Source organism: Lissotriton helveticus, chromosome 3_2 (assembly GCF_964261635.1).
Source record: "Lissotriton helveticus chromosome 3_2, aLisHel1.1, whole genome shotgun sequence".
Taxonomy (NCBI): domain Eukaryota; kingdom Metazoa; phylum Chordata; class Amphibia; order Caudata; family Salamandridae; genus Lissotriton; species Lissotriton helveticus.
Window position 1 is genome coordinate 5,650,902 of NC_136062.1, and position 27,894 is coordinate 5,678,795.

The following is a 27,894-nucleotide window of genomic DNA, read 5'->3' on the forward strand; positions in this document are numbered from 1 at the left end:
ACGCGGGGGGTAGTACAGCTAGATCAGGGGGCGGTAGCAAGAAAGGGGTTTGCTTCAACTTTAACAAACGTGCTTGTTCCAGGGCCCCCGGCACATGTAAATTCAGGCACGCCTGTGGGTATTGTGGTAACTCCTCCCACCCCGAGTCCAAGTGTAACAAAAAAGCTAGAGAAAAAGGGGGTAAGAAGCAGGAGTAGTGAAAGCGTGCTAGGAAAGGCTCCATTCCCGGTGAACATTGACGCCATGATACCCTGGTTGGAACGGTACACTTGCTCTGTTTCAGCGAGGGTCATCAGGGAGGGTTTCATGGATGGTTTCAGAATACCTGCACAGGGGCACAGCGGGGTGACGTATTGTAAGAACCAGGTGTCGGTTAAGGGTGGGCGGCCAGCTACGCTCCGTGCACGGAGTGCGCGTAGTGCCGTCTCCTACGCATTTTGCGTAGTGGGCGTAGCCAGGCGGCACTACGCGCGCTCCGCAGACGGTGCGTAGCCGGCCGCCACCCGCCTCCCTCCCGCCCTCCCTAAATATTTAAATAAAATGATAGAAAGCTTTTAAAAACACTTACCTTGTCCGCCGCGTCCCCGGGGCTCCCTCTCGCCGTCCCTGGATTCGCGCCGCCATTTCGTATACTAATGCGCATGCGCGGGCGGCCGCGCATGCGCATTTCTCATGAGAAATGCGCATGCGCGGGCACCCGCGCATGCGCATTAGTATCTGAAATGGCGGCGGCGCGAATCCAGGGACGGCGAGAGGGAGCCCCGGGGACGCGGCGGACAAGGTAAGTGTTTTTAAAAGCTTTCTATCCTTTTATTTAAATATTTAGGGAGGGAGGCGGGCGGCGCGTAGTGGGGCTACGCGGGGTGGGCGTAGTTTTGCGCCCACTTCGCCTAGCTCCGCGGAGCCCCACTCCGCACACTACGCCCAGGGTTAGTGTCGGTCAGATCCAACATGGGCATAGCAAGGGCAAAAATTCTCAAGGAGTTGAACCTGGGGAGGGTGGCTGGACCATTTGAGAACGTCCCGATGGCGGATTTTGTGTGCTCACCCCTCGGGGTGGTACCGAAAAAGGTACCGAAAAAGGCGCCGGGCGAATTCAGACTGATTCACAGCCTATCCGCACCTAGGGGCAGCTTAGTGAATGATGCCATCGCAGACACGTTGTGTAGTGTCAAGAACACATCTTTTGATCAGGCAGTGGCCATGCTGAGAACTTTAGGTCAGGGGGCCCTGCTTGCAAAGTCTGACATTGAATCAGCCTTCCGCTTGCTGCCCGTTCACCCCACTGATTGTCATCTCCTGGGTTTTCAGTTTGAGGGCATGTACTATGTGGACAAGTGCATGCCAATGGGATGCTCAGTGTCTTGCGCTTATTTTGAAAAATTCAGTTCCTTCTTGGAATGGTCCTTCAGGGAAAGGTCCGGGCATCAGTGGGTCCTCCACTACCTATATGATTTTCTTTTTCTAGGGGTCCCGGGCTCGGGGGAATGCAGCACAGCCCTGAAGCAATTTTGCGATCTCATGCAGGAATTTGGGGTACCATTGGCTACTGATAAAACGGTGGGCCCAACAACCCTCATTGAATTTCTACGGATTGAGTTAGACTCCGTTCAGGGGGTGTCTAGGCTGCCACGTGACAAGGTCCTGGAGTTTGGGCGCGCCTTGGAATGCTGCATTGGCAGAGAGAAGGTTACACTACACCAATTACAGCAAGTGGTGGGCCAGTTAAACTTTGCATTGCGCATCATTCCTATGTCGCGTCCTTTCTCCCGCACTATTGCTCACGTCATTTCTGGTCTCAGGGAGAAACATCACCACACTAGGTTGACCAAGGAGGTCAGGCAGGACATGCAGATATGGAGGTCTTTCCTGCGTGATTTTAATGGCAAAGTGGTGTGGCCTAGCCCGCCAGTGTCCAGCTCTGAATTAGGTCTAATGACCGACGCTGCGGGCAGCGAAGGGTTCGGAGCCCTTCTGTGGCACGACTGGGTGGCAGAACATTGGCCGGAGTGGTGGAAGAGTTCAGGGCTCACCAGCAACATCACTTTTCTCGAGCTCTTCCCGATTCTGTTAGCCTTGGTTGTTTGGGCAGACGCATTGAGGGACCAGTCAGTCGTATTTTGGTCTGACAACATGGGAGTGGTGGAATGCATAAACAACCAGTCAGCCAAGTGTGAGATGTTGCTACGCTTGCTGAAAGAAATAGTGTTGCAGTGCATGAGGTTGAATGTGCTCTTCCGAGCAAAACATGTCCCAGGGGTGTTGAATCACGCTGCTGACGCATTGTCTCATTTTAAAATGCAGGCTTTCAAGGCACACATCCCAGAGGCAGCGCCCCACCCAACACCTTTCCCAGAACGACTCTGGCAGCTTGGTGCCCCAGAGTACCGCACCTCGTGGCTGCAAGCCTAGCGCCTAGGACAAGGAATGCATATGAAGGGGCGTTTGGTTGTTTTTGTCTTTTTCTAGGGGATCAGTGGGGCGGCAAATGGCTAGATCATGAGTCAGTAGTGGCGTACCTTGCTTTCATGTGGGAACAGGGCCGCACAGTAGCAGCCGCAAGGAGGCATATCGCAGCAATATCTTATTTTGCGAAGTTGCATGGAAAAGGTGACCCCACTAAACATTTTGTGATATGGCAGGTTTTGAAGAGGTGGCAACGCCTGTGAGGGACCGAGCCTGATGTGAGGAGGCCTGTTGGCCTAGAAACACTGGGAAAGTTAGTAGTGGCCTTACCACAGGTTTGTACATCACCTGGTGAGGCCGTCCTGTTCCAGACGGCCTTTTGCCTAGCATTTTACGGTGCATTCAGGGTAGGTGAGCTAGTCGCAAGGAATAAGCAGGACTGGCTGGGGGGGATCCAAGCAGGACACGTGAAGCTGGGCGAGGGCCCGGTGATGATTTCCATACCAAAATCGAAAACTGATCAGGAAGGTAGGGGGGATTCCGTTGTCTTACACAGGGCAGGGAACATATCATGCTGCCCAGTCGCCATGTTAGAGGCATTCATGGCCGAAAGGGCGCTAACTGTAGGGGGTCCGTTGTTTGTACACAAGGATAGGACGCCCCTCACAGTGTTCCAGTTTAGAAGAGTTATGATCAAGGCACTGGAGGAGGCTGGGTTAGATCCCGCCAATTTTGGAACCCACTCTTTCAGGATAGGTGCAGCCTCAGAGGCAGCGGCAAGGGGCCTGGGGAGGGAGCGTGTTAAAAAGATTGGCAGGTGGACTTCCAATTGCTATAAAAGATATGTGCGGCTGCGCATGCTTTAGGAGCAAGATAGCAGTTTCATTTAGGCACATTTGCCCTATACCCGATTCTTGTGACTCAAGAATGTGGGAAGTTTGTTTTGATACAGGAGATATTTCGTTGTGTCTTTGCAGGACATGCCGGCATGGCGTTGCACTGATCCATTTTTCTTTTCTATGTTACTTGCAGTTTCTTCATCCTGTGATTCAGGGGAGAGACATGCGTCGGTGCAAGAGGTGGCTGTTCGCAGCGAAGCAACTAAAGAGGTGATGCAAGTTTACTCTTCGCACCAGAAGAACCAAGAGATTTGGGTGGTAGGACACTCCTATGTTCGCCATCTGAATTCTTTCTTTACAGGGTCCATCAAGGATAGGGTGACAAGCTTAGGGTCAAAAAATTTCATTTTTTGGGCTGGGGGGTTTGTGCGTGGGACAATTCAGAGAGCTGGTGAACCATGATTTATGCACAAGCTCGGGACCACCCGCAATCTGGATCCTGCACTTGGGGGGTAATGATTTGGCAAAAATAGGTAGGAGGAAATTGACTGAAGAGTTACTAGTGGAAGTGGGATGGCTGGCGAAGCAGTGTCCTCAGTCCATAATAGTGTGGTCCCACATGATACCGAGGTTTCAGTGGAGGGGGGGCGAGTCAGTCAGGTCGTTGAATCACGCGGTAAAGCGGCTCAACAATAAGTTCGACAAATTGTTTAGGACCCCTAGATTAAGTACAATAACACACAGGTACATCAGGGGAGAACAGTTTTTTCTACAGGACGGGGTGCACCTTTCACATAAAGGGAATCACGCATTTATGGATGACATCATAGCCTGGCTCAATGGTTTGAAACAAAGTACAGGACCTTTCTAGTAGCAGGAGGGGGGGCCAGATAGTCGGTCAACTATGCTGGCCTGTGGCGGTAAGGTCAACACTGGTAAGCATAGTCTGCGGTCTTAGCGGTCAGCACCATGTAACTCCGGGGGTAGTGACAGCCGGTAGTTAGGCTGTCGGGGGAGTCATCCTTCCCAGTGGGCCTGGGGCTACCCCTATGTGGCAGTCTGCGGCCCCCTTTTATGGAGTTCTAGGTCAGGGCATAGGGGGGGCCCGGGGGAAAAAGATCCGTCCGATAAGCTGGACCCCCTGCGCAAGCTTGCTCCAGGAGTAATAGTGCTGTACCCTGGGGACTGAAAGAGGGAGGGGAGAGAAGCTTGCCAGACGTTGACTTTGCCGTCAGGCTCAAAAGGAACACACAGAAAGTCATATCGTGCATTGTTAGATTTACGCTAGGAGTGCCTTCTGTATTAGAATGTGTTAAGGTTAGCCCTTGCAACAACATGTGTCTACCAATGTAAACTGTACGTTCAGCGTTACATTTTCTGTAAATGAAAATGTTTTGAATATTGTTTTGTACTGTTAATAAATACGGCCGGGGGGGTCGTCACTCCCCCCTAATCCAAATAACTTACAACACCCCGTTTGGTTGTCCAATCCCTGGGGCATGGGGAGGACCGGGGCGGGACTAGCTTTGCACCAGGGGTTAAAGTGTTGAGTGGGGTCCTAGGGAGTACCCGACCACATGGGTGTAGGACCTCGTAAAAATATTTCGCTCTTCCTTCCCCCCTTGTGATTTAGAAATATATAACATGAATCGCATAATAGCAACGTAAGCCAATTACACAGTTACCAGTTAGGAATCCTACATAATATAAATATAATACTGTAGGTCGCCTTTTATTTACATGCTCACCAAATGCAGATTCTTTTCCTAATTCTGTCCCATACAAAAGCATGCAGTCCCCAAGCAGCGCCTCGGTTTGAGGATACCCGATGTGTTTAAACTGTCCGCTTATCTTCGACATGCTGTTGAGCATTTCCAGCTTCGCTCTGTGGGCTTAAAAAAAAACATTCAGTTGTAATTTCTCTGGCTCAATGTATATTGATATACATGTAGAGAAGTGCGATAATTATATGAAAACGGTTACAATTAGTGCATTGTGAAAAGTCAATATACACATACTTTACTAAGTAATGGAAATATTTAATTATAAATAAGTGTAAATGAAAGTCATGCACTACCAAAAGTCAGCAGTTTGATTGGTCCATAAACAATAATAATTTAGTAGGAGGAACCATAGCCAGAGCTGAGAAGTAGCCTCATGACAAAATCAATCGCGTACACTGCCTCCTATTTATTATTTCCTTTTTTACGGTTTTACACAGCGCAAAATTCGGCTGGGGCATTGAGGAGCTTTACAATAGAACCAGATAACGTTACACACTTTTTATATTTATTACTCTATTCGAAGTGCATTCGTTTGTGTGCAAACGTTTGCACAGGGATTAAGCCGCATTGAAAAGGCAAGTGTGTACACCGAGGTACTGCGCCAGTTTGGAGCAATACCTCAATAATGGAATTCAAACAACAAACATTTTCTTCAGATAATGAAATACGTTGTTGCTTTTATCGGGGATCGCGGTTTCTAAAAGATACAGTTCGAAGCACAGTTTTCAAATGGCCAAGTACAGTTTGTTTTTACATATAAAAGCAATATTTTGGAACGAAACTTGAACCTGACCAGCTTTAGAAAATATAGTTATAGATACAGCTCAGAAAACAATGTTTTTTTTAATAGTCTAAATGCCGAAGCGATAACAAAGATTACAAAAAACACAACAGAACTTTCAGTTGCATCAGCATGGTATTGTCAGAGTTTCCGCAGAAACCAAGCCAAAGCAGCAAAAAAAGAAGCCTATAATGGGTCTGACTTTTGTATAGAATATGTGCACATTGGAATATCTACTTCCCGGCTTAGATGATAGAGGGGTAGCGGCACCCGCACCAGCATCCGTGCTGGCACTGACGAACAATAAACGGAGAGTCAGGTGGGAGAAGCTAGCAGTGAGTGCAAAGAAGATTTCAGGGCTCTATGCCCGGGTTACTCCTACACTTGATAAGGTATGCGCATTATTGGAGCTTTCTAGCATCCAGGATTTACATGAGCAACTGTGGTTGGCGCATGAGGATCTTATCAAGTCTGTAGCAGAAGTCTTATTTACTACAGGAAAGAGAGGGGGCAGCTGCTTCAACCGACCAACCTGGTTTAATGCTACTTGCCGCAAAGCCAAATTAGATCTCCTGACCTCAGTTAAGGCGGGCAGTGATAAATCTGAGACTCAGGCCAGAAGGAGGGATTATAAGTGTTTGGTCGCCCATGCAAAGAGGGAATGGGAGCAGGAGAAGTGGGAAAACCTTGCCTCCATATTAGTTGGCAGGGATTCCCGCAAATTCTGGCGTATCGTCAACACGGGGTCCGAGGAGCCAGTTTCGGCTATCGATCCTAACATCTCAGCAGAGGCTTGGCAGGATCATTTCCAGTCACTCTACATGGTTGATAATGGGGCTTTAAATCAAGTGCAACCAATCACTGGCGGTTCACCGGATGGGGAACCCTTCACAGAAATGGAGGTGTGAGCCGCCATCGCAGGGTTGACACCAGGTAAGCCGCCGGGATTAGACGGTTTACCTGGTCACTTATTCAAGCAGGAACCCGACGTGTGGGCCCCTTATTTGGTGCTGTTATTCAATGCCGTCTTGAGGGGTATGGAGGTTCCGAGTACTTGGCTGGGCGCAGAGATTGTGCCGATATTTAAGAAGGGGTCATCTCTGCTCCCAGCCAACTACAGGCCCATTAGCCTCATAGACGTACACCAGAAAATATTTGGTAGGCTGCTACTCGACCGTATCCAAATTTGGATAGAGTATTTTGCAATTTTGAGTCCCTACCAGGCAGGATTTAGAAAGGGGGTCTCAACCATGGACCAGATTTTTCGTTTAAATCTGCTGTTTTGGAAGACAGCGGTAATCGAGGGTGGCAGTTTGTACACAGTATTTGTGGACTTATGCGCCGCCTTCGATTTAGTGCCCAGAGCTAGACTATGGACTGTGTTGGCAGAGCTGGGCATCCCGGCTGATATCCTCTCGATCTTGACAAGATTGCATCAGGGGAATTTTGCACGCGTCAGGTGCGGTAGGAATGGGGCACTTTCTGGAAGATTCCCCGTTGACAGGGGGATGAGACAGGGCTGTGTTCTGCCTCTTTGTCAACGGGGTAATCGCCCATTTGACTAGGATAGGTGACATCGATGCCCCAAAGCTCAACGGCAGCAGGGTGCCCGCCATTATGTTTGCGGACGATACCCTGCTGCTGTCCAAATCCCCTATGTGAATTCAACGGGTCTTGGATGGGTTCACAATTTTTTGCGTGGAGCGGGGGCTTGAGATCAACGCCCTTAAAACTAAATACATGATTCTCAACCACCCCTCCTCAACACGCCCCAATCCCTCCATAGGTACCCTGAGACTCGAGAGGGTATCTAGTATTGAATATCTCGGGGTGATTATCAATCAAAACATGACCTGGGATACGCACCGGACTAAGGCAACCATGAAACTTGCCCAGTTAACTGGTGGCATTTGTAGGATGGTAAATAGGTCAACCTATAAACCCCTTGGTCCTGTGCTCCAAATCTATAAAATGCTTGCAAGGGGGGCAGTTACCTACCGGGCGGAACTGTGGGGTCATACATCAGCCCAAAAGCTGCTGTCCACTGAAAACAAATTCATTAGACAGCTGGTAGCTTTACCCTCTAGTACCCTGCTTCTCCCGTTGAGATTAGATCTGGGTTTAAGATCAATTTCAGAGGAGCTGGGACTGAAACCAATCACTTTCTGGTGCCGAATTTGGAGCACGCCTGAACTTATGATATACAGGACTGAGCTCCAAGAGATTCTATCCTTACCAAACGCCTTACACATTACCTGGTTAAGATACATTAGACAAACTTGTGAGAGCCTAGGAAGACCAGAACTATGGTTAGACCCGGGAAACGCATGCTCTAGGATCCCACGTAAACTCCTGTCAAGGGATTTTTATGAGCGAAATTTATATATAACAGTAGAAAGCACACGGGAGGGGTCCCTCACTGACTTGTTCATTAAATTTAAAGACTCATATTACCTAGAGCTTGTCCTTGATGGCATTAGTCCCGTCCTGACCAGGAAACTGTTTCTGCAGTGGCGCTATGGTACACTTCCCCTCAAGGCTTTTACTAAACATTGGGGGCAGCCCTCGCCCACAGAACAGTGCGCGGTATGCACACATCCTCAGGAAAATGACTTGCATGTCATATTTTTTTGTAAAACCTACCACAGAGCTAGAAGGTATTGGCTCATCCCACTTTTAAAAAACCTAGGATTTGGTGACCATCTTTCAGTGTACAGAATCTTAAAGACAAATTTATCACCCCCGGTTGTGTTCGCGGTGGCAAAATTCCTAACAGCGATGTGGCATGCATCTGATTTGAGTGGTTATGCGAGCAATGTGTATGTAGCTTGCCTGTAAACATGGGACTTATGCGTGTGTGTGTGTGCAGGAATGTGGGCAAGTTAATTTGAGTGGGGGATAGTGCGTGATCTGCTAAGATGTGGATACATGTCATATTATTGATAAACATCCTGACGGAAACCTAGCTTTGAAATGCTTTCTCCGTGAAGTTGAATTTCTTGAAATCTAAAACTACTGGCAGGTACCATGAGAGTACCTGCTTCCTGTTGAAAAGTGCAAGTACTTTACTGTTACTGTTACTGTTACTGTTACCATTCGCTGCCTCGCTCCTGCCTCCCAGCTGCTCCTTCCTCCCTCTTCCCCTCATATGGAGGCCACGTAGTGGGTGCGCCGCTGGCACGCTGAAGGCATGCCTAAAGCAAGCCCGTCTGCGCCTGTCCGCTCCTGGACCGCGCCCAGCGCCAGGACCCCTGGCCCCCGCCGAAGCCAGGAAACCCGACTGAGATACGACACCACCGCCCTCCACGCACTCAACACCGGCCGACCATCCACCTGCTACCGAGCCACCCCGAGGCGCACCCACGGACCCTTCTCCTGCCAAGCTTGCAAATTCACCTGCCTCCAAACCTACACCCCGCCCTCTGGACCAAGCAACAACAACAACCACCTCAAGTGCGTCTTACTCAACACCCGCTCCGTCCACAAGCACGCCGTCGAACTCTGGGACCTCCTCGACACAACAGCGCCAGACGTCGCCTTGCTCTCGGAAACCTGAATGAACATCTCCTCAGCCCCCGAAATCGCCATAGCCATCCCAGACGGCTACAAGATCACCCGTAAGGACCGCGTCAACCAAACCGGAGGAGGAATCGCCATCATTTACAGGAACACCATCAGCGTCACAACCAACACCGGAGATCCCCTCACCGCCGCCGAACAACTACACTTCCAGATCCACACCGACCCCAACACCACCCTCAGAGGAACCCTCATCTACAGACCCCCGGGCCCACGCACACAATTCAGTGAAACCATTGCCGAGTTCATCAGCCCGCACGCCCTCGCCTCATCAGACTACATCCTCCTAGGGGACCTGAACTTCCTCCTGGAGAACAATAACGACAACAACACCACCACACCACCACCCTGCTCGACAACCTCGCCAACCTCGGACTCAAGCAACTGGTGAACACTCACACCCACTACTCCGGACACACGCTCAACCCCATCTTCTCTGCCAGCAACCACGTCTCCTTCAGCCACTCCACCGGACTACACTGGGCCGACCACAGCTGCATCCATTTCACCTTCAAGAAGACTACATCCCATGACCGCCCACAACAGATCCCCCCGCAGAGGCTGGAGTAAAGACCAGCTAACCACGTCACTGAACCAGAACCCACCAACCGACACCATTGACACCGACGAAGCAGCCCGCAACCTCACACAGTGGATCACCAACCGCGCCAACGCCCTTGCCCCACTGAATAACCCCCCAGGCAAGATCAACAACAGGAAAGCCACATGGTTCACCGACGCCCACAAAGAATCGAAGAAATCCTGCCGAACTCTCGAGAAAACCTGGCGCCACGAACAGACGACAGCAAACATGACAGCTCTCAAGAACGCCACTCGCAAACACCGCCAGCTGATCCGCACCACCAAGAGGACATCGTTCAAAGAGCGGCTGGACAACAACACACACAACAGCAAGGAACTCTGCAGCATCGTAAAAGAGCTCTCCAACCCCAGCGCCAGCAGCAACGACATCACACCATCGCAATACCCCTGCGACTCCCTCGCCCCGTTCTTTCACCGCAAGATCGCTGACATACACAACAGCTTCGGTGCCCGGACCCTGCCTCAAATCACCAAAACAACACCCCCTACCACCACCCTCATCGCCTGGACCCCATCAGCACTGAAGACACCACCCATGTCATGAACACCATCCACTCCGGCTCTCCCACCGACCCATGCCCTCACCACATCTTCAACAAAGCCAACACCATCATCGCACCCCACCTCCGGAACATCATAAACAACTCCTTCACATTGCCACCTTCCCAGAGAGCTGTAAGCACGCAGAGATCAACGCCCTTCTGACGAAACCCACAGCGGACCCTGAGGACCTCAAGAACTTCCGCCCCATCTCTCTTCTTCCCTTCGCTGCAAAAGTCATCGAGAAGACCGGCAATAAACAACTGACCGCTTTCCTTGAGGCAAACGACTCCCTCGACCCATCCTAGTCTGGATTTCGAGCCAACCACAGCACAGAGACCGCCCTCATCGCAGCCACTAATGACATCAGGACCCTGCTTGACAACGGGGAAACAACCGCCCTCATCCTCCTAGAGCTCTCAGCCGCCTTTGATACCATCTGCCATCGCACCCTAATAACCCACCTCCACAACACTGGGATTCAATGAAAAGCCCTGGACTGGATCACCTTGTTCCTCTCCGACAGAACCCAGAGAGTCCGCCTCGCTCCCTTCCACTCTGCGGCCACCGAGATCATCTGCAGCGTACCCCAAGGCTCTTTGCTCAGCCCAACCCTCTTCAATATCTACATGAGCCCCCTCACCACCATCGCATGCAAACACAACCTCAACATCATCTCCTAACGCCGACGACACCCAGCTGATACTCTCCCTCACCAAAGACCCAGCCACCGCCAAAACCAACTTCCAGGAAGGAATAAAAGCGGTGGTGGAATGGATGAAGCCCAGTCGTCTGAAACTGAACTCAGACAAGATGGAGGTCCTCATCCTCGGACCATCCCCATCTGCCTGGGACAACTCCTGGTGGCCCACAGTGCTGGGCACCGCACCGACACCCGCGGACCACGCACACAACCTGAGATTCATCCTGGACTCCTCTCTCACGATGACCAAGCAAGTCAACGCCATCTCAACCTCATGCTTCAACACCTTGCGCATGCTCCAGAAGATCTTCTGGTAGATCCCTACCGGAACCAGAAAGATGGTCACCCAGGCCCTCGTCACCAGCCGATTGGACTATGGGAACGCCCTATACGCAAGAACCACAGCCAAACTTCAGAAAAGACCCCAGCGCATACAGAACGCTTCTGCACGACTCATCATCAATTTCCCTCGCCACAGCCACATATCCGCCCACCTGAAAGACCTGCACTGGCTCCCCATCAGCCAAAAGATCACGTTTGGGGGTGTGGCCAAGATAGCGACCGGGACGGAGGTGTAGTTACGGAGCTCCTCGCCCCAATCCCCTGTACCCCCCACAATAGCCCTGAAAATAGCCAAATTGACCCCCCAGCGCACTGCACGGCACAGCGCGGACTCACAGCCCCGGTGGGAGAACCGACGGAGGTGAAATCACCCTCGCCCGCCGCCACCACCGACTAGAGCTGGACGGTGCTGAAGAACGGACCTAGCACTGGTCGGGCCTGCCGCAGTCCTGAGGCCGACTGGCTCGCACGACGGGGCCGCTACTGCCGGCCGGAGCCCACCCTCGGCATCGGAAGCTCCCCCGAGGCACAGGGGGGCCACCTGGAGAGAGCCGACACCTCGCGGCTGAGGTACGCCGCGGCCCGGACAGACCACAAACTTGGTCCCTGGCTTGGACCTACACGGACTCCGGAACCAGCGGGGGGAACTCACTGAGGCCCCGGACTGCTCTACCCGCACTGTCGGAGCGGGGACGCATCAAAAGCCAGCGCGGGGCTGCCGCCCTCTTTAGCACCGCGGCTTAGCCGCAGACATCGAGACCGGCACCCGCGCGCCCGAGGCGGACTGCGGCCCGGGCGCACTGTGCGCCAGACCTTGGCTTGGGCCTACGCTGCGGAGGGAGCCAGCCGACGACCAATTCAGGCAGACCGTTGAGCGAGGCGGGGGTGAGTCCTCACTGCCCCTTCTTTCGGGAGGACCCCCAGCACTGCACGGCGCCCCATATCGAGGCGCCTAATCGAAGCCCCGGCTTGGGCCTATGAGGCACAGCCACGAACAGGAGAAAGGCCTGGGATAGGGGAACCCGCCTCGGCGTTGCTGCCGGGGACATCTGGGGTCCACCCCACACTGCGGTATCGGAGCCCCTGCCCGGCCGTGTGAGACCCCTTGAGGGAGGCCTACAACCCGCCTGACGACGTGACCGGTCTGAGGCACAGCAACATTGAAGGTGAGGAGTGGGGAGTACTCGGGGGGCCTAGTGCTCGTGCCCCCGGCGGGAGGAGAGCTGTCGCCTGTCCACTGCTGGACCCCCCTTCCAGGCCCACTGGGAACTGCTTAAGGAGACCAGGCGAGCGAGGGCTGGACCCAGGTAGCGCCGAGGGCACGTGCTAGGACATACTCTGAGCTCGCTTGCACCTCAAAGCATACTACCAGGGCGCACCAGGGACTGTGACTGCATTGGGGGACCCCGTGGGTCGGGATCTCGAGGCCGAATCAGATAACGCACACCTAATCCACTGGGAACAAAGCTGGTCCTCATCTCGCACCACTATGTCCAATGCCAATCGCAGAGGGGGCCGACCGATTAATGAACTACTCATGAAACCGTCCACCAAAAACGAGAAATCTCAAACGCCCACATCACCATCAGCTTCGGCCGCCGCTCCAACCAGGGACGCTGAGGATGCCCCTATCACGAAGTCGTTTCTGGAAACCCTCTTCAATACGCTACGTGAAGACTTCCAGATTTTAAAACTGGACCTGATGAGTGAACAAAGGGAACTGCGCCGAGACCTGGACGGACTAGGGGAGAGAGTAGTGGTGGTGGAAGAATCTAACCATGCACGCTGTGAAGATCTGGTGCACCTCCAGCAAGAAGTTCTCCGTCTTCAAGAGCAGCAGGTGGGCCTCCAAGCTCACGCGGAGGACCTTGAAAACGGCTCTCGACGGAACAACATACAGGTTAGGGGAGTGCCATCAAAAGCGGAGGGGAACAGCGTCACGGAATATCTCCAAGACCTCTTCCGAGAGATCCTCAACGAACCTGCTGACTTTCCCATTTGCATTGACCGAGCGCACCGAGTGGGACTGCCCCGCCGGGCTCCCGACCCCCCCCCAGACATCTTAGCGTTCCTCCCGGACTTTCCCCTGAAAGAGAGGATACTGAGGGCAGCACATCGGGCACAACCCATCCGCTTCCGAGACAGCTCCGTTGAGCTCTTCCAAGATCTCTCAGCTATCACACTTCAGAAGCGCAAGGACTTCAAAGTTGTCACCATGTTCCTGAGGGATAAAGGGGTGCCCTACTCTTGGGGCCACCCGTTTCGCCTGATCTTCAAATGGGAGGGTACCCTGCATCAACTTCGCTCGCTTCAAGACACATGTACCCTGCTAGGCCTTGAGCTCCCAGACGACGCATCAGACGGAGACTCCACCCTGGGGTCTTCCCAGGCTAATCGGACACAACCCTCTGGAAACGGCTGGCAACAAGTACGGAGACGCCGCACACCTAAAAATCACCTCCGCCCGGATCAGGGGACGATTGCCAAAGACAGGGCCGCAACCGTCGAAGAAGTCATTAAAGACACCACCACTAAATCCTAAGCTTGTCTCGGGTGGGAAGCTATACTTAACGCACTCTTTCTGAGTGGGGGGGGAGAGGGGCGGGGGGACACAATGGTCGCCACTGCCACGGTCTCCTCTACCTTTTCAACCCACGGGCCTGAAATGACTCTGGATAGGCCTGGGACTATGACTTTGGTTTGGGAGCCACAAGTTGGGGTTAGGGTGGGAAAGGGAGGGAAGTGTTGTTGGGTGGGGGAGACGGGGACTGCTCTGGGCTGGCGGGAGGACGGACAGTGTACCGCCCGGGGTGTTGTTCGAGATCGGGATGGGGATCAGTTTTGCGGGGGGGGACAGGGGTGGGGCTGAAGGAGGGGACCAGTATGCCAAGGGACATCGACAGGTTTCATGTACTGACCAATGTTCACTGCACACGTTGATGGGTGTGTTGCCATGCTTTGCCGGACCCGTACCACTCCGAGATGTCTGATTCACTTAAGGTATTGTCTCTCAATGTAAAAGGCCTCAACAATCCCATTAAAAGAAGAGCTGTAGTTTCGCATCTGGAGCACTCGGGGGCAGACATCTGCTGATTGCAGGAGACCCACCTCTTACCTAAAGACTGGCACAGGATGCGCTCCAGAGCCTTCCCTCAACAATTTTTTTCATCACTCCCAACTAAAAAAGCGGGAGTGGCCATGCTTGTGTCCCGACGCTTTCGGGGCCGCGTAGGGGTCAAGGTGGGAGAAATTAAAGGCCGCCTCCTGGCATACACCCTTCTTATAGGGAATAGTACAATAACGATCGGCTCCATTTACGCCCCAAACACTGGCCAGGAAATTGTTCTCAAGAATGCACTTTCAGAAGCACTACAACCCTCTAACTCTCACCTGCTCATTGGGGGGGACCTCAACCTAGTTATGGACACGAACAAGGATAGATCCGGACATCGGTATGGGGAGGCGGGAGCGCTATCTGAAGCGGGTGGGTTGTGGCTGAGGGAAAGGGGCCTGTTAGACCTTTGGAGGGCGATGCACCCCAATGCGGTACATTTCACATTCTACTCACATGTACACCGCACATACGCACGCTTGGATCATTTCCTAGGCACCTCAGAATTAACTACCCACATCACTGATATCTCCATTGTCCCAGCGGCCCTCTCTGACCACGACGCGGTAGAATTGACACTGACCGTGCCCAAAACCACGCGCACCCCAGGCTCATGGCGGCTTAACGAGACCCTTTTGCAAAGACCGGCCGTCACCACACAAATCCATAAATGCATTTCGGACTACCTCGCCACTAATGATGACTCCGTAACCTCAATATCGGCCCTCTGGGGGGCCCTGAAAGCTGTAGTTAGGGGAGAACTGATTGCAATAGCAGCTGCAGACGCCAAAATTCGCAAAGAAAAAAGGGACGATCTCACAACGCAAGTGGCTGAGTTGGAAAGGGTTCACAGCCGCACTGGCGCTCCGAGAATCTGGCGACAGCTGAAGGCCGCTAGGGCCCAACTGGCCAGCCTTGATACCGACAGAGCGGAGTTCGCTGCCCTCCGACTCCGCCATTCTTACTACGTAGGAGGCAACCGCACCGGGCGCCTTCTAGCTAGTGCCCTAAAAGCCAAGACCCAGCGTTCCAAAATCACCACCCTCCTGGGCGAATCCGGGGAGGCCCTCACTGAAAAGGGGCAGGTTGCAGACGCCTTCTGCTCGTTCTACGCTTCCCTATATAGCGAAGACAAAGTGTCGCCCGCCAACATCGACGCATACTTGCAATCAGCGGATATCACACCGCTGTCTAGAACAAACGCGGAGGCCTTAGACGCTCCTATTCGCCTGGACGCTCCTATTCGCCTGGATGAAGTCCTAGCCGCTATTTCCCGCCTGCGCCCGCTCAAATCACCGGGCCCTGATGGCTTTTCATCAGGCTTCTATAAACTCTTCGGCCAACTCTTAGCACCGGTACTCACGAGATTATTTAACTCGTTCGAAGGCCCGAGCTCCATACCCCCAGATATGCTTGCGGCAGAGATAGTGGTGCTGCCCAAACCGGGCAAAAGCCCAACACACTGCTCAGCGTTCCGTCCCATCTCGTTACTTAATCTGGACTTAAAACTGTTCACTGGGGCAGACCGTCTAGGCCCCTGTCTTCCGGGAATCCTCGAACCAGATCAATCGGGCTTTGTTCCGAACCGCCAATGCAGCGATAATACTAAACGACTCCTGCACCTTGTGGATAAGGCCCACTTCCAAGACTCGGACTCGGCGCTGTTGGCTATAGACGCAGAGAAAGCGTTTGACCGAGTCGACTGGACCTACTTGCAAAAGGTCCTACAACGATACCAACTGGGCACTCGCTTCCAAACCATGGATAGCGAGCTGTTACTACCACCTTCAAGCTAGGGTTCGCTTGGGTAGTCTTAAGTCAGACCCCTTCGAGATACAACGAGGTACGCGTCAGGGGTGCCCTCTCTCTTTCTCCATTCGCCATTTACGTGGAGCCGCTTGCGCAGAAGCTCCGAGATAATCCTCGTATCCGTGGTATGATTTCGCCCATGAACCTCACGTGGTGGGAGTGTATGACGATGATATCATTGCTGCCCTTGACACACCATCCCACTCTATACCTGCCTTCCTGGAGGAACTGGAGAGCTTTGGGGCAGTGTCTGGCTTCAAAATCAACCGGGGGAAATCCTTGATTCTGCCTCTGGGCAGTAATGCCCACCCTCGCACTCCGGCACAGGGCTTCGGATGCGATTTACACATGTCCGCACAGCTCCCATATTTGGGAATCACTCTCACCTCCACCACCGGCGCGACAGCGTCCCTTAACTATAAAACACTCACCTCCCAGATCCGAGCCGATCTTGCACGCTGGTCGAAACAGCCCCTCTCCCTACTGGGCCGCATAGCGGCAGTGAAAATGTCAGCCTTACCTAAGATTCTGTACGTCTTCCAGACTCTCCCGATCCCACCACCACCTGGGGTATTGCCGGACTTACAAGCCGCCCTCCACCAGCTCATCTGGGAAAAGAAACGCGCGCGCGCCTGCATAAACAAATAGCACACAGAGCTGTAGACGAGGGTGGTCCCGGAGTCCCCAACCTCCTGCAATATTTCCAGGCCTCACAACTCCGCTATTTGGTGGAATGGTATAGGCCAGAATCCGAGAAGAGGAGGTTGTTCCAGGACAGGGCAATGGCCCACACATCACTATGGAAGATACCATTCCTCGCTCGCCAACATAGACCACGATATATTCTTCGGTCGCACTATCATGAAAACTTGGGACACGGTGGCGGTCAAGAGAGGCTTAACAACTTTCTCCTCCCCACTCACTCCGATCCTAGATAATCCGGAATTCCCACCGGGCAACGACCCTCGTGCCTTTCCACAGTGGCGTGAAACGGACTGCCGCTCCGCTGGCCATTTCTTTGACTTGGAGGGCTTTCTCCCCCTCGACGACATTGTACAGGACTATGGGGTGACCAAACCTCATTTGTTCCAGTACTTCCAACTCCGCCACTGGCTGTCAAGTCCGGAATGCGCTCCCCTAGTAAGTCGGCAGCTGACGCCGTTCGAGAAGTGGCTGATTACGAAAGATTCGGACAGGCACCTTATCTCGGACCTTTACAAGATGCTATCACCCGCGGTCGGTCCCGGTAAAACAGCGGGGCAGAGGCGTTGAAAGTCGGAGCTCGGCAGGGCATTGTCACCCAAGGAGTGGGGGTTTATATACTACAGAGCGGCACACACCACTCGTAACACTAATGCCAGAGAAGCTGCGGTGAAAGTGGCCATATACTGGCACCTTACCCCGGTCAGACTCAATCGAGGCAATCCACTTCGAAGCGCGTTATGTTGGAGGGGATGCGGCGAGAAGGGCACTTTGACCCACCTTCTGTGGGACTGCCGCGCAATCCGAGATTATTGGACGGCGGTCCTGGATGATATCGATTCCACTTTTCAAACTGAAACTCCACGCTTCCCCGCGTATGCCATCTTAGGACTGCCCAATGCGCTTACATTTCCCTTGAGATCCCCGCGCGGCAAACAGATGGCATCGCCATGCAAGCAGCGTCACAACATATCCTGTCACTCTGGGGATCACACACCACCCCTACCCACACTGGGTGGCTGCATAAATTATGGTTCACGCTAGGCATGGAGCGTATCCAACCCACACTGACACACACCAAAGACTCCTTCCAGAAAACCTGGCAGCCGCTTTTATCCCTTCTATCCAAAGAATTTCATGAAATCACTTGCCCAAAATATCTTCGCATCCTACGGCTCACGGGGCCACCACAGGACCCCCCATAAGCTCAAATACCCTGCAGCATACAGCTCTAACCACGTCATACCACGGATCCCAAGTAGAAGGCATACTGGTCGGGGCAGAGGGAGGGAAGGGATGTTGGGAAGGGGAGGGAGGTTTGGTTCTTTTTCTTGTTCTGGTCGGTTGACCCCTTTACGCGGCACCTCAGTTGCAGCACTGGCTCTACATATCTGTGTTGGCATATTGTTTTTGCTTCCTTGACGACACTTCGAGAAGACGTGCCTGTCTGTCTCGCTCGCTATATATGCCTGCTTCTTAATTGCTGTATTGAAATGCCCTCTTTCGCTCTTACAACCAATAAAACAAATTTGAAATTAAAAGGATCACATTCAGGCTCCTCACCCATGCACACAATGCGCTCCACAACATGGGCCCCGAATACCTCAACAATCGCCTCACATTCTACACTCCGACCCGCCAGCTCTGCTCCGCCAGCCTTGCCCTCACCGCCGTCCCACGGATTCGCAGAACCAACACCGGAGGAAGATCGTTCTCCTACCTGGCCGCCAAGACATGGAACTCACTCCCAGCCCACCTACGACTGACCCAGGACCATCTAACCTTCAGGAAACACCTCAAGACCTGGCTATTCGAGCAGTAGCAGCACCCTCTCTCCCTTCAGCGCCTTGAGACTCTCACAGGTGAGTAGCACGCTCTATAAATGCATTGATTGATTGATTGACTGTCTACTGTAAAAGTTACTGTTTACTGTAAACGTTTTTGCGCCCCAGCAGAGAAGTACAGGTACTGTACATTATTATCACCAGGGCAAAAATCTGGGACAATCAACCAGCTTGGAGCAGAAATCTGGGGCCAACAACCAGCTGATCCCCTCTCTAGGAATGAAAATACCTTCATTAGACAAATCCTAGGCCTCCTGAAAAGTACACCATTGAAGCCACTCCGTATGGATCTTGAGGTGAGTCCAATTGCTGAGGAAGTTGCCCTCAGGCCCCCTTCTCCACTGGCAACGTCTATGGTGCACACTAGAGTTAGTGGCTTTCAGGGATGAGATGAAGGAGGTCTTAAATTTGCAGGGGGTGCGCAAAATCCCAAGGATAGCCTATATTACAAACACCTTAGTTGCTCTAAGGGTGGGCAACTTATGGGCCAACGCTGAAGTATCCTACCCGACCATTCCCAGGAAGGCTCTTTCAAAGCTTTTCACAGAATATAAGGTAAATCAAATCAAGGGAAATTCCACCATTGGCACACTGACTGCACAATTAAGAACCAGTATAGGTTAGAACCTGTTCTTGACGCTATTCAGCCCCCTCCCCCCTCCTGCCCCAGCTAAAAAACTTTGGGCTAGATGTAGGTAATTCTCATTTACAGACTCTAGAATACCGAATTTTACCGATTCGGTATTCTAGATTCGGTAAATGAGATGTAGTTAAAAATTCGGAATTTTTTACCGAATCTGTAGGATTCTGTCATTACCGAATCGGTATTTACCGATTGGGTAATTGTCATTGATTCTTATGGGCCTTGAGGCCCATAGGATTTAAAGTCAATTACCGAATTGGTAAATACCGATTCGGTAAAAATACCAAATTTGCAAGGGGGACAGGGTGTCACTTTGACACCCTGTTGCACCCCTGATACTGGTTTGTATGTATGCCACATGGCACAGGTGTACATGCACTGATGTGCATGTACACAGGAAATCGTTATTTACCATGGAATAGTATTCCATGGTAAATAACGATTCAGTAAGGGCCTGTGGCACTGATTACAGTGCCACCTACATGTAGATTTACCGATTCGGTAAATATACCGATTCGGTATTTTACCGAATCGGTAAATTTACAGAATCGGTAAATATACCGATTTGTAACTTTTTCAGGCCCCTACATCTACATCTGCAAATACCGGTCGGTAACGGCCGAAATTGGCCGTTACCGACCGGTATTTGCCTTCCTACATCTGGCCCATGATTTCCAATTTAGGCACGGTGTACTATCACTCTGTGCCTTCACAAATAACTGGGGGGGTGCACAGTCTAAGGGGTGTCCGGTTTGTGATAACACCCCAGTAACGGACCAACATGTACTATTTGTTTGTCCTGTTTACAAGAAGATTAGGCACCGATGTGTGGAGACTTACAGGATATTAAAATATGATACCAGCCTCTCCATTGTGTATTCAGTTTCCCAATACTAATTCTCTATGGGGTGTGTCCGTCTAACTGTATTAAAATCTAGCCTGGTTTAATCAGATTTTTTATATACATTAATGCTTTTCTTGAGACCTTTTAAATATTACATTGTCCAGCACTTTATTACATTTTGCACAACCAAACTGTATGAAATGTGTTCTATTTTTTAATGTACTTTTATGGCCAGAATGGCCGGCATAAAGATTTTTTGAATTGAAATATCACCTATTTGGCCGCCACTTTCAACATACATGACACTTGTATTGTGAGCACTGGTCACAGATGGCAGTCTCCTTTCTATTTCCTCAGCCCCTATTATCAATTGTCTGTCTTTAGTTTCCATGACTTTAGTTGCATTATGTGTGTATTACGCCACATGATTCTAAGAGACCTTCTGCCGCATGGCTCTCGTTTCTTTCTGGAAAAACAATCTTAACCATGCATAGTGTCCTCAGTTGTAGACTACCTCAAGGTCAAACATGTAGTGTCCATCGGGACACATTTTGTGTTTCATGAAACGTACTATGTCACCAACCTCTAACCGAGGACTGGCTTCCACACTCCCCCCACACCCACCCATCACAGGTGTCACCGGTCTGGAGACTGCAAATAAAAAGGGCTGGGCACACATGCCCTAGGCGAGTCATACAAATTATAACAATACCTCTGTGTTGTTCTTCTACTTACATGAGGGCCGAGGGCTTAAGACACCACATAAATGCCACGCACCATCAAACACTGGTGTGTGTGTTAGACCAGTGTGTTCTTTTGTGAACTAGCAATTGAACACATACACTGCAAAATTTAAACAAGGTAGATAACTTAAATTTTATTAATAAAACAAATATAGCTGTGATATTAATGATAATATCTTTCAAATGTAGAAATTATTATACAGTTCCTCTCCAAGGGACTAATGCAGATCCATATGCACACCATAACAGTCCTTTTTTTTTGTCAAATCTTTTTTATTAAAGCATTTGTTGAAGAAACAGTACAGTGATGAACAGCACATTGCAGCGGACTTGCCCCTATCCCTCGCTAACAGCTCAGCATCCGGGTATATCAGGCATACTACTACAGTCTCTGCACCTGCTAGTCATGGGGCGCTAAATTGTACGCACATTAATAGTAAGGTTACCCACCCCGCACTGGCCAAGCACGTGCTGCCGGGGCCAGCACCCCAAAGCAAGTCCATAGGTATCCACCCGCTGAGTCTCTGTGTATCAACATAAATGAGGATGGATCCTCTCAGCACCGGGTATGCGCACAAGGTTGACTTTTCCGTATATAAAACAGTTTAAACCAAACAGTGAACGGAATATACTTAGAAACAATTGCAGCTGCAGGAAAAAACTCCAATACCCACTGGTCTCCCCCCCAACTCCTCTAGGACAGCCCCTCCCCGCGCACTTCCCTACTCCGTTCACAGGTGTAATGCACTCCGGGAGCCCAATCACCCCCACAGGCTAATGTGTCATTCAATTAGTTAGGCGAACTGGAACATATCTCGCAGCATACCCCGGCCTTTCCAGCAATACCACTCAATCCTCCATTACTCTTGCGTCTCCCATCTCCCCGGCCCGCTGCAGGGCACTCAACATGCATTTCCATCGCCTAGCCATTGGTTCCCTCCGGAGACCCACCGTTTCCTCCCCGCGTATAGCCGTCCACTCCGCCCGGGCCCACGCCTGAAGGGAAGAGATCCACGCCTGCGCAGTCGGCGGATCACCCGCCTTCCAATGCCTCGTGAGGAGACGCGTGGCTACCACTAGCCCCAGGTCTAGGAAGCGAGAAGATGCCTTGTCTTTGGGTGGTCTCTTAAATTGGTGCAGTATATACTCCAGCCCCTCCTGGGGTATGATACGACCAGTGCATCTACGGAGTAACGCGCGAAATTGCGCCCCAGTAGGAGGTCAGCCTGGGACAGTTCCATAGAAGGTGGAGGAGTCCTGCATCCAGCTCTCCGCACCTGGGGCAGAACGCATCCACGCGGTGGAAATATCCATTTATGAGTGCAGGGGTGAGGTAAGCCCTATGCACTATATAGAGCTGTATGTGACGGAATCGTAGATTTCAGGGAATGCGCACTGGACTTTTGAGTATTTTGCCCCAGTCTTTGTCAGATAGTGCCCTACCCATGTCCTGCTCCCATTTGACCCTGAGGGATGTCAAACTAACCCCTGTGTGTGTCCTCAATGACCCCGCAAACCAACGCACCAGGTGCCTGCCCTGCCCCGCCCCATGACATGTAGGTATTGTATGGTTAAATGGGCCTCAGGCTCTGACGCCACGTCACCCCACTTGGCCGTCATTTTCGCCACCAGAGTCCGGTGCAGGAGGAACCCCCCAGGGGAAGCCCATCCTCCTCCACCAGCATCTCATACGGGACCAGCGCGCCGTCCCGGTAGAGATCTCCCAGTGTCTGTATGTCTGCTTCTTTCCAATGGTCTAACATGGGTCGCGCGAGGACTCCGTCGCCCCCCAGGAAAGCCTCAAGCGGCACCGCAGGCGCGTATGTAAGAACCCCCTGAGTAATGTAGAGGGCTCTACAAAAACACTTGTAAGCGACCGCCAGCAGTAGCGGGGTAGGCCGTGTTGGCGTCGCCAACGGGTGGAACAGTTGTGTGATCCGCTCCAGGGAGTACTGGGGATCCACTGTGGCAGTGTCTTCCCTGCCTTTGTCCGCCAGCCATCTGGCAATCCACTGCAGCTGCGCCGCCAGATAATATTGCTCAAAGCAAGGGGCAGCCAGCCCGCCACTATCTGTTGGGAGGAACAATTTTACAAGCGCTAACCGGTGTCTGCACGGTCCCCATATAAAGTCTCGAAGCATCTTGTTGAGCAATGTGAAGAGGGGGGGCGGCACATAGAGGGGCAGATTGACAAAAAAGTACAGGAGTCTGGGGAGCATAATGATTTTGGTCAAGGCCACCCTGCCTGTCGTGGTCAGCGGCAAGGTAGTCCAAAAACGGATTTGGGATCGAAGTGCAGTTACAGCCCTACCCAGGTTGTCGTCAAATAGATTAGCCGGTAAATCTGCACCCCAAGATACCGGAAGGTGTCCGCCTTCCATTAGACACGCGTTTCACCTAGGCAATACCCCGAATCGTCCGTTTCTGGATTAAAGGCATAGAGACATGACTTTCCCGCGTTCACCTTGAGTCCTGAGACAACCGCGAACTGTTCCATCACCTGGTCCAACCTCCACACCATAACAGTCCCTTTCAGCAAGATAGCAGTGATTATGTTATGCATCCCTTTCTTTGTGTCAGTGATTGCACTTAAAAGTTCCTGCCACACACTAGCTCATGAGGACGCTTATCATTTGTGTGCTTTTTGGGTGCTTTTTTTGGTTTGTCCAATGCTTTTAATTTAACCTCTGCGCTTCAGACCTGTATGATTTTTTTTTCTTTGACGCCTATTAACTCATCTTGTAGTTTCCACAATAACCTTTCCACCCCTTACATCACAACCGTACTAAAACATATTTCTCACATTTTTATTTGGGGAACGTCGAGGACTGCATTTCATTTTAGTTAGAAGCTCTGCCCGTCACCTAATATTACTGCTTTATAGTACCACCAGTAACTGCACAATATGTTTGCCTTTCTCAATAAACAAGTCTTGAAACGTTTACGCAGTTTCAGTAACTATATTGTACAACTACTCACCAAGCTAAAAGTTCCAACAAAAAAGAACTTATTACTAATCACATAGGCAAAACCTATGTCAGGGGCGGCTCTAGGCTCATGGCGGCCCTGGGCAGGGAGCGTAGGTAGGGGGCCCCGGAAGAGGGGGTCAGGGCGGGGCAGAGTGCGGAGGCCAGTGAAGAGGGGGGTGGTGTTTGGATGTGGAACAGAGCAGGAGGCCTCCAAATCCCTGCGAGGGGCTGCCACGCAAATATGTATCCATCCTTATAGGATTATTATATTAAGGATATATATTGGCGTGGTGGCCCATGGGGTTTGGTGGCCCTGTGCAGGTGCACAGCTTGCACATGCCTAAGGCCGCCCCTGCCTATGTCATTTACCAATGCTTGTTTCTCCCCTGGGGGAACTGAGATTGAATAGAAAAGAGTCTGAACAGAGGCCAACTTAACAGTGTTTTCTGATGGCTGACTTGGAAAAACCATGTAAATAAGAGGAGAAGGATAAGGAAGTGGAGGAATTGCTAAAGGAAATGCTTCTAGCAACATTCCAGAGGGAATATTGCTCTAGGAAGATTTTGTGAACCTGGTGGTCTCCTCTGTTTCATGATGCTCCATTACTAGAATCTCGGTTTCTCCTAAGTACCTCCCTCTGGACACTCAAGAGACATCACAGACACAATTAGCACAACTAGGTGATGATGACAGAGGAATGGGTTCCAGTCCTTAACAGTTGTGCTGACACTATCATTATGTTTCTAAATGAGCTACATCATAGTCACATAAGGTGGAAGAAAGCAGGCTGAGGTAAATAATATATATTTGTTATTCTTGCACTTCTAAAACATCCACCATCAGCGACCCTAATAATATATTTTGTGGTCAGGTGTCTAATATGTAACTATTGACTTGGGGACATATTAAAGAATTTTAATCTCTTAAAAGATGATATATTTATCAGTGTACTCATTGTGATGTAAAGACTTTAAGACCCGACTCCATTTTAAGAAAGCTAAGGATATATCCTCTATATTGTTGCAGAATCATCAATATGTCTGCCTTTGATACAGATGTCATCTGTCTTTATCTTTCCAATAACCTGTGAAAGTGTCAAGTCACACAGACAAAGTTATCAACAAGACACCTGATGCAACAGCAGTCTGGAACAAGTCCCTTGTTAGCTCAATTTCATGGTTAAACAAGAACAATAGCGTAGTCTGAATTGTCATATTTTACCTTATTTGTTGAAAAGAATGTCTCCCAGACTACAATCTTTCTCATTGGCTATACCAGACATTCCTAAGGTGATATTCGAAATTCCACGTTAGATGAGATATAGTAAAAAAAAAGGGCCGTCACTTGACCACTTGTCAGGAAAGATACTTCATCCCAGATTGTCCCAAAGAAATTCTAAATGCAAGTTATACTACTCCATTCTCTCCTAGCATAGGGCATAGACGTAGGTTTTAGTTTTTTTTAGAAAACATTGTTGTGAGAAGTTGGCCTGAAATATAGTGCTCACTATTCTAGTGATCACTCTGTATCATTCCAAACAACCCTTATTGATGATTGGTTGTAAGTCAACCTTATTAGACCAGCTATCCTAGTAGCGTGGATAAGAGCAGTCTTTAGGCTAAACTCTAGAGGGCGTGTTAAGCCAGCTGTTTTACCATCACATATACCCCTTGAACACCAAGTGAAAGGACACCACACAAGTTGTTATAAAAATAAAGGATATTTATTAATAACAAGTCTACCCTGAACTCTTTATGAGTCAGGGAGCTAAGCACAATACAAAACTCTTACGAAAATACTGCAAGTTGCACAAATAACACAAATGCCCGAGGGGCACGAGAAACCATATACTCTAAAAGTGGAATGCGAAATACTAGCAGGTAAGTAACACGATCCAGAGGCTTCAGGACCGCTAGGACTACCTTACTGAACCCTCAGGTTAGGAGCAGGAGGCCTAGGGAACCCGGGTGCAGAGTGGGAACTCTTACGCGGGATGCGGGACAAAGTCTATGGATGCTAGTAATTCTAAAGTTACTGTTTCCGGACGAATCCGACTAGGTAGACTAAAAACGAAAAAGGATCTGGACACTAGGATAGTGAACCTGTGCTGGAGCACCGAAATGCTAGAGTTACCTAGCCCAGGGGCTGCAGCTGCATAGGGTTCAAATGACGTCGGGAATCCTCGTTGTAGTCTATGGAGCCTGAAAGAAGATGTTGCTGGCAGGCGACCAGTGAAGAAGTTCGGTGTGATCCAAGGCTGGATCAGTGAAGGAGACGACCTGAAAGCAGAGGGGACTCAGTTCTCAAACACTAGCCAGTGATTGTGTGGGCACCAGGATGAAGTCACCGCGATCAGGTGAGTGGGTGACGCTGGACTCTGCAGTCACACGGGCCAGGAGGCGTTGTCGGCATCCAGGCTGGAGGTGCGAGCTGTCCCACGATGGTGTCTGCTGTCGGCGATGCTGGATCCAAGATTGGAGCAACAAACCTTGGCAAAGGCAAGCCCACGCGGTGGAGTCATAATGGCGTCTGGAGTGGACCAGGAGGATCCAGGGCACTTCTTGTTAGACAAGGAGCAAGGGCCAGTTTAGAGGACCTAGACCAGCGGTGAAAACGTCGTGGTATGTCGTCAGGAGGGCCACTAGCCAACGGGCAAGTGACCGGACAACGTGGTAAGCAGCAAAGAAGCAGAAGGGCCCCACGCAGATCTCGTGGATGCTGGGGAGCTGGACTTCGGTGCTGGAGCTGCTCAGGGTTGGGGCTTCTCAAACCCCAGTGCACCCACTCGAGGATCCCTCGGCGGTCGTGCTGGTTAAGCGTCGTGCAGGTCTTGAAGATAGCCGGTCCCACGGGTCTCGTCGCACCCACGAATCTCAGCTGGGCTGATGATGCAGGTAGAGGTCAGAGATGGCAGGGAATCCGGGTCTCGTCGAGCTGGGCAGTCTTGATCCGGAGGATGGACGTGCAGCAAACCGCAAGCGCTTAGATGGTGCCTGCTGATGCAGGGTGGCTACTCCTTAGCCACAAGGGAGAGTCTTCAGAGAAAGACAAGAGTTCCTTTCGTGGAAAGTAGTTCAAGTTTCAAGATTATCCAATTTGGGAAGGGTGCCCGCTCCTACCTTTATTCTAAGAAAAGGGGCTGGCACGCGACTAGGTCCTGCCCATGGGTGGGACCAGGAGGGGGGTGGTTACACCCCTCTCCTTTGTCCGGTTTCTCCCCAGCTCAGGGGCTGGTGTGCCCCTGGAACTGGTTTGAGCCGGCATTTGCACAGTGAGCACCAGGGTGCCACTTGCAGTCACCTTCCTCTCAGCCCTGCCTACCTGGGATACACAAAATCCTGTCTGGGATGGTGCTGGCACCGCCCCTGACAGGAAACCCTTTGTCCAGGCCTCCCTCGCTGGAAGGACTCCCAGCAGCAGGAGGTCAGACTTGTGTCTGTGGTGGCAGCATCCATTTTGTGATGCTGAGGCTTGAGTTAACTTTAACCGGGGTTCACAGTTACATACATGTCGTGTCCCTCTAGAAGGGTGGAATGCTAACCCCGTCGCCAGAATTGGCGAGGGGTTAGTATTCCAATTCGTATGACACCTTACTCGACATGTTTTGATAATGCTATGCCAACGTTAGCATTTGACCGCGAGGTTCATAAT

The 27,894-nt window shown here is 51.2% G+C and overlaps 1 protein-coding gene across 3 annotated transcripts in view; it reads right to left on the reverse strand.

Moving 5' to 3' along the window:
* The window catches only part of SH3GL3 (SH3 domain containing GRB2 like 3, endophilin A3), a 1,443,414-nt gene that overhangs the window by 917,449 nt on the left and 498,071 nt on the right, over positions 1–27,894 (reverse strand). For all 3 annotated transcript variants that reach the window (XM_078684580.1, XM_078684579.1, XM_078684581.1), the window contains one exon: positions 4,994–5,137. In XM_078684580.1, coding sequence (XP_078540706.1) covers positions 4,994–5,137 — 144 coding nt within the window. The remainder of the gene's footprint in view (positions 1–4,993; positions 5,138–27,894) is intronic.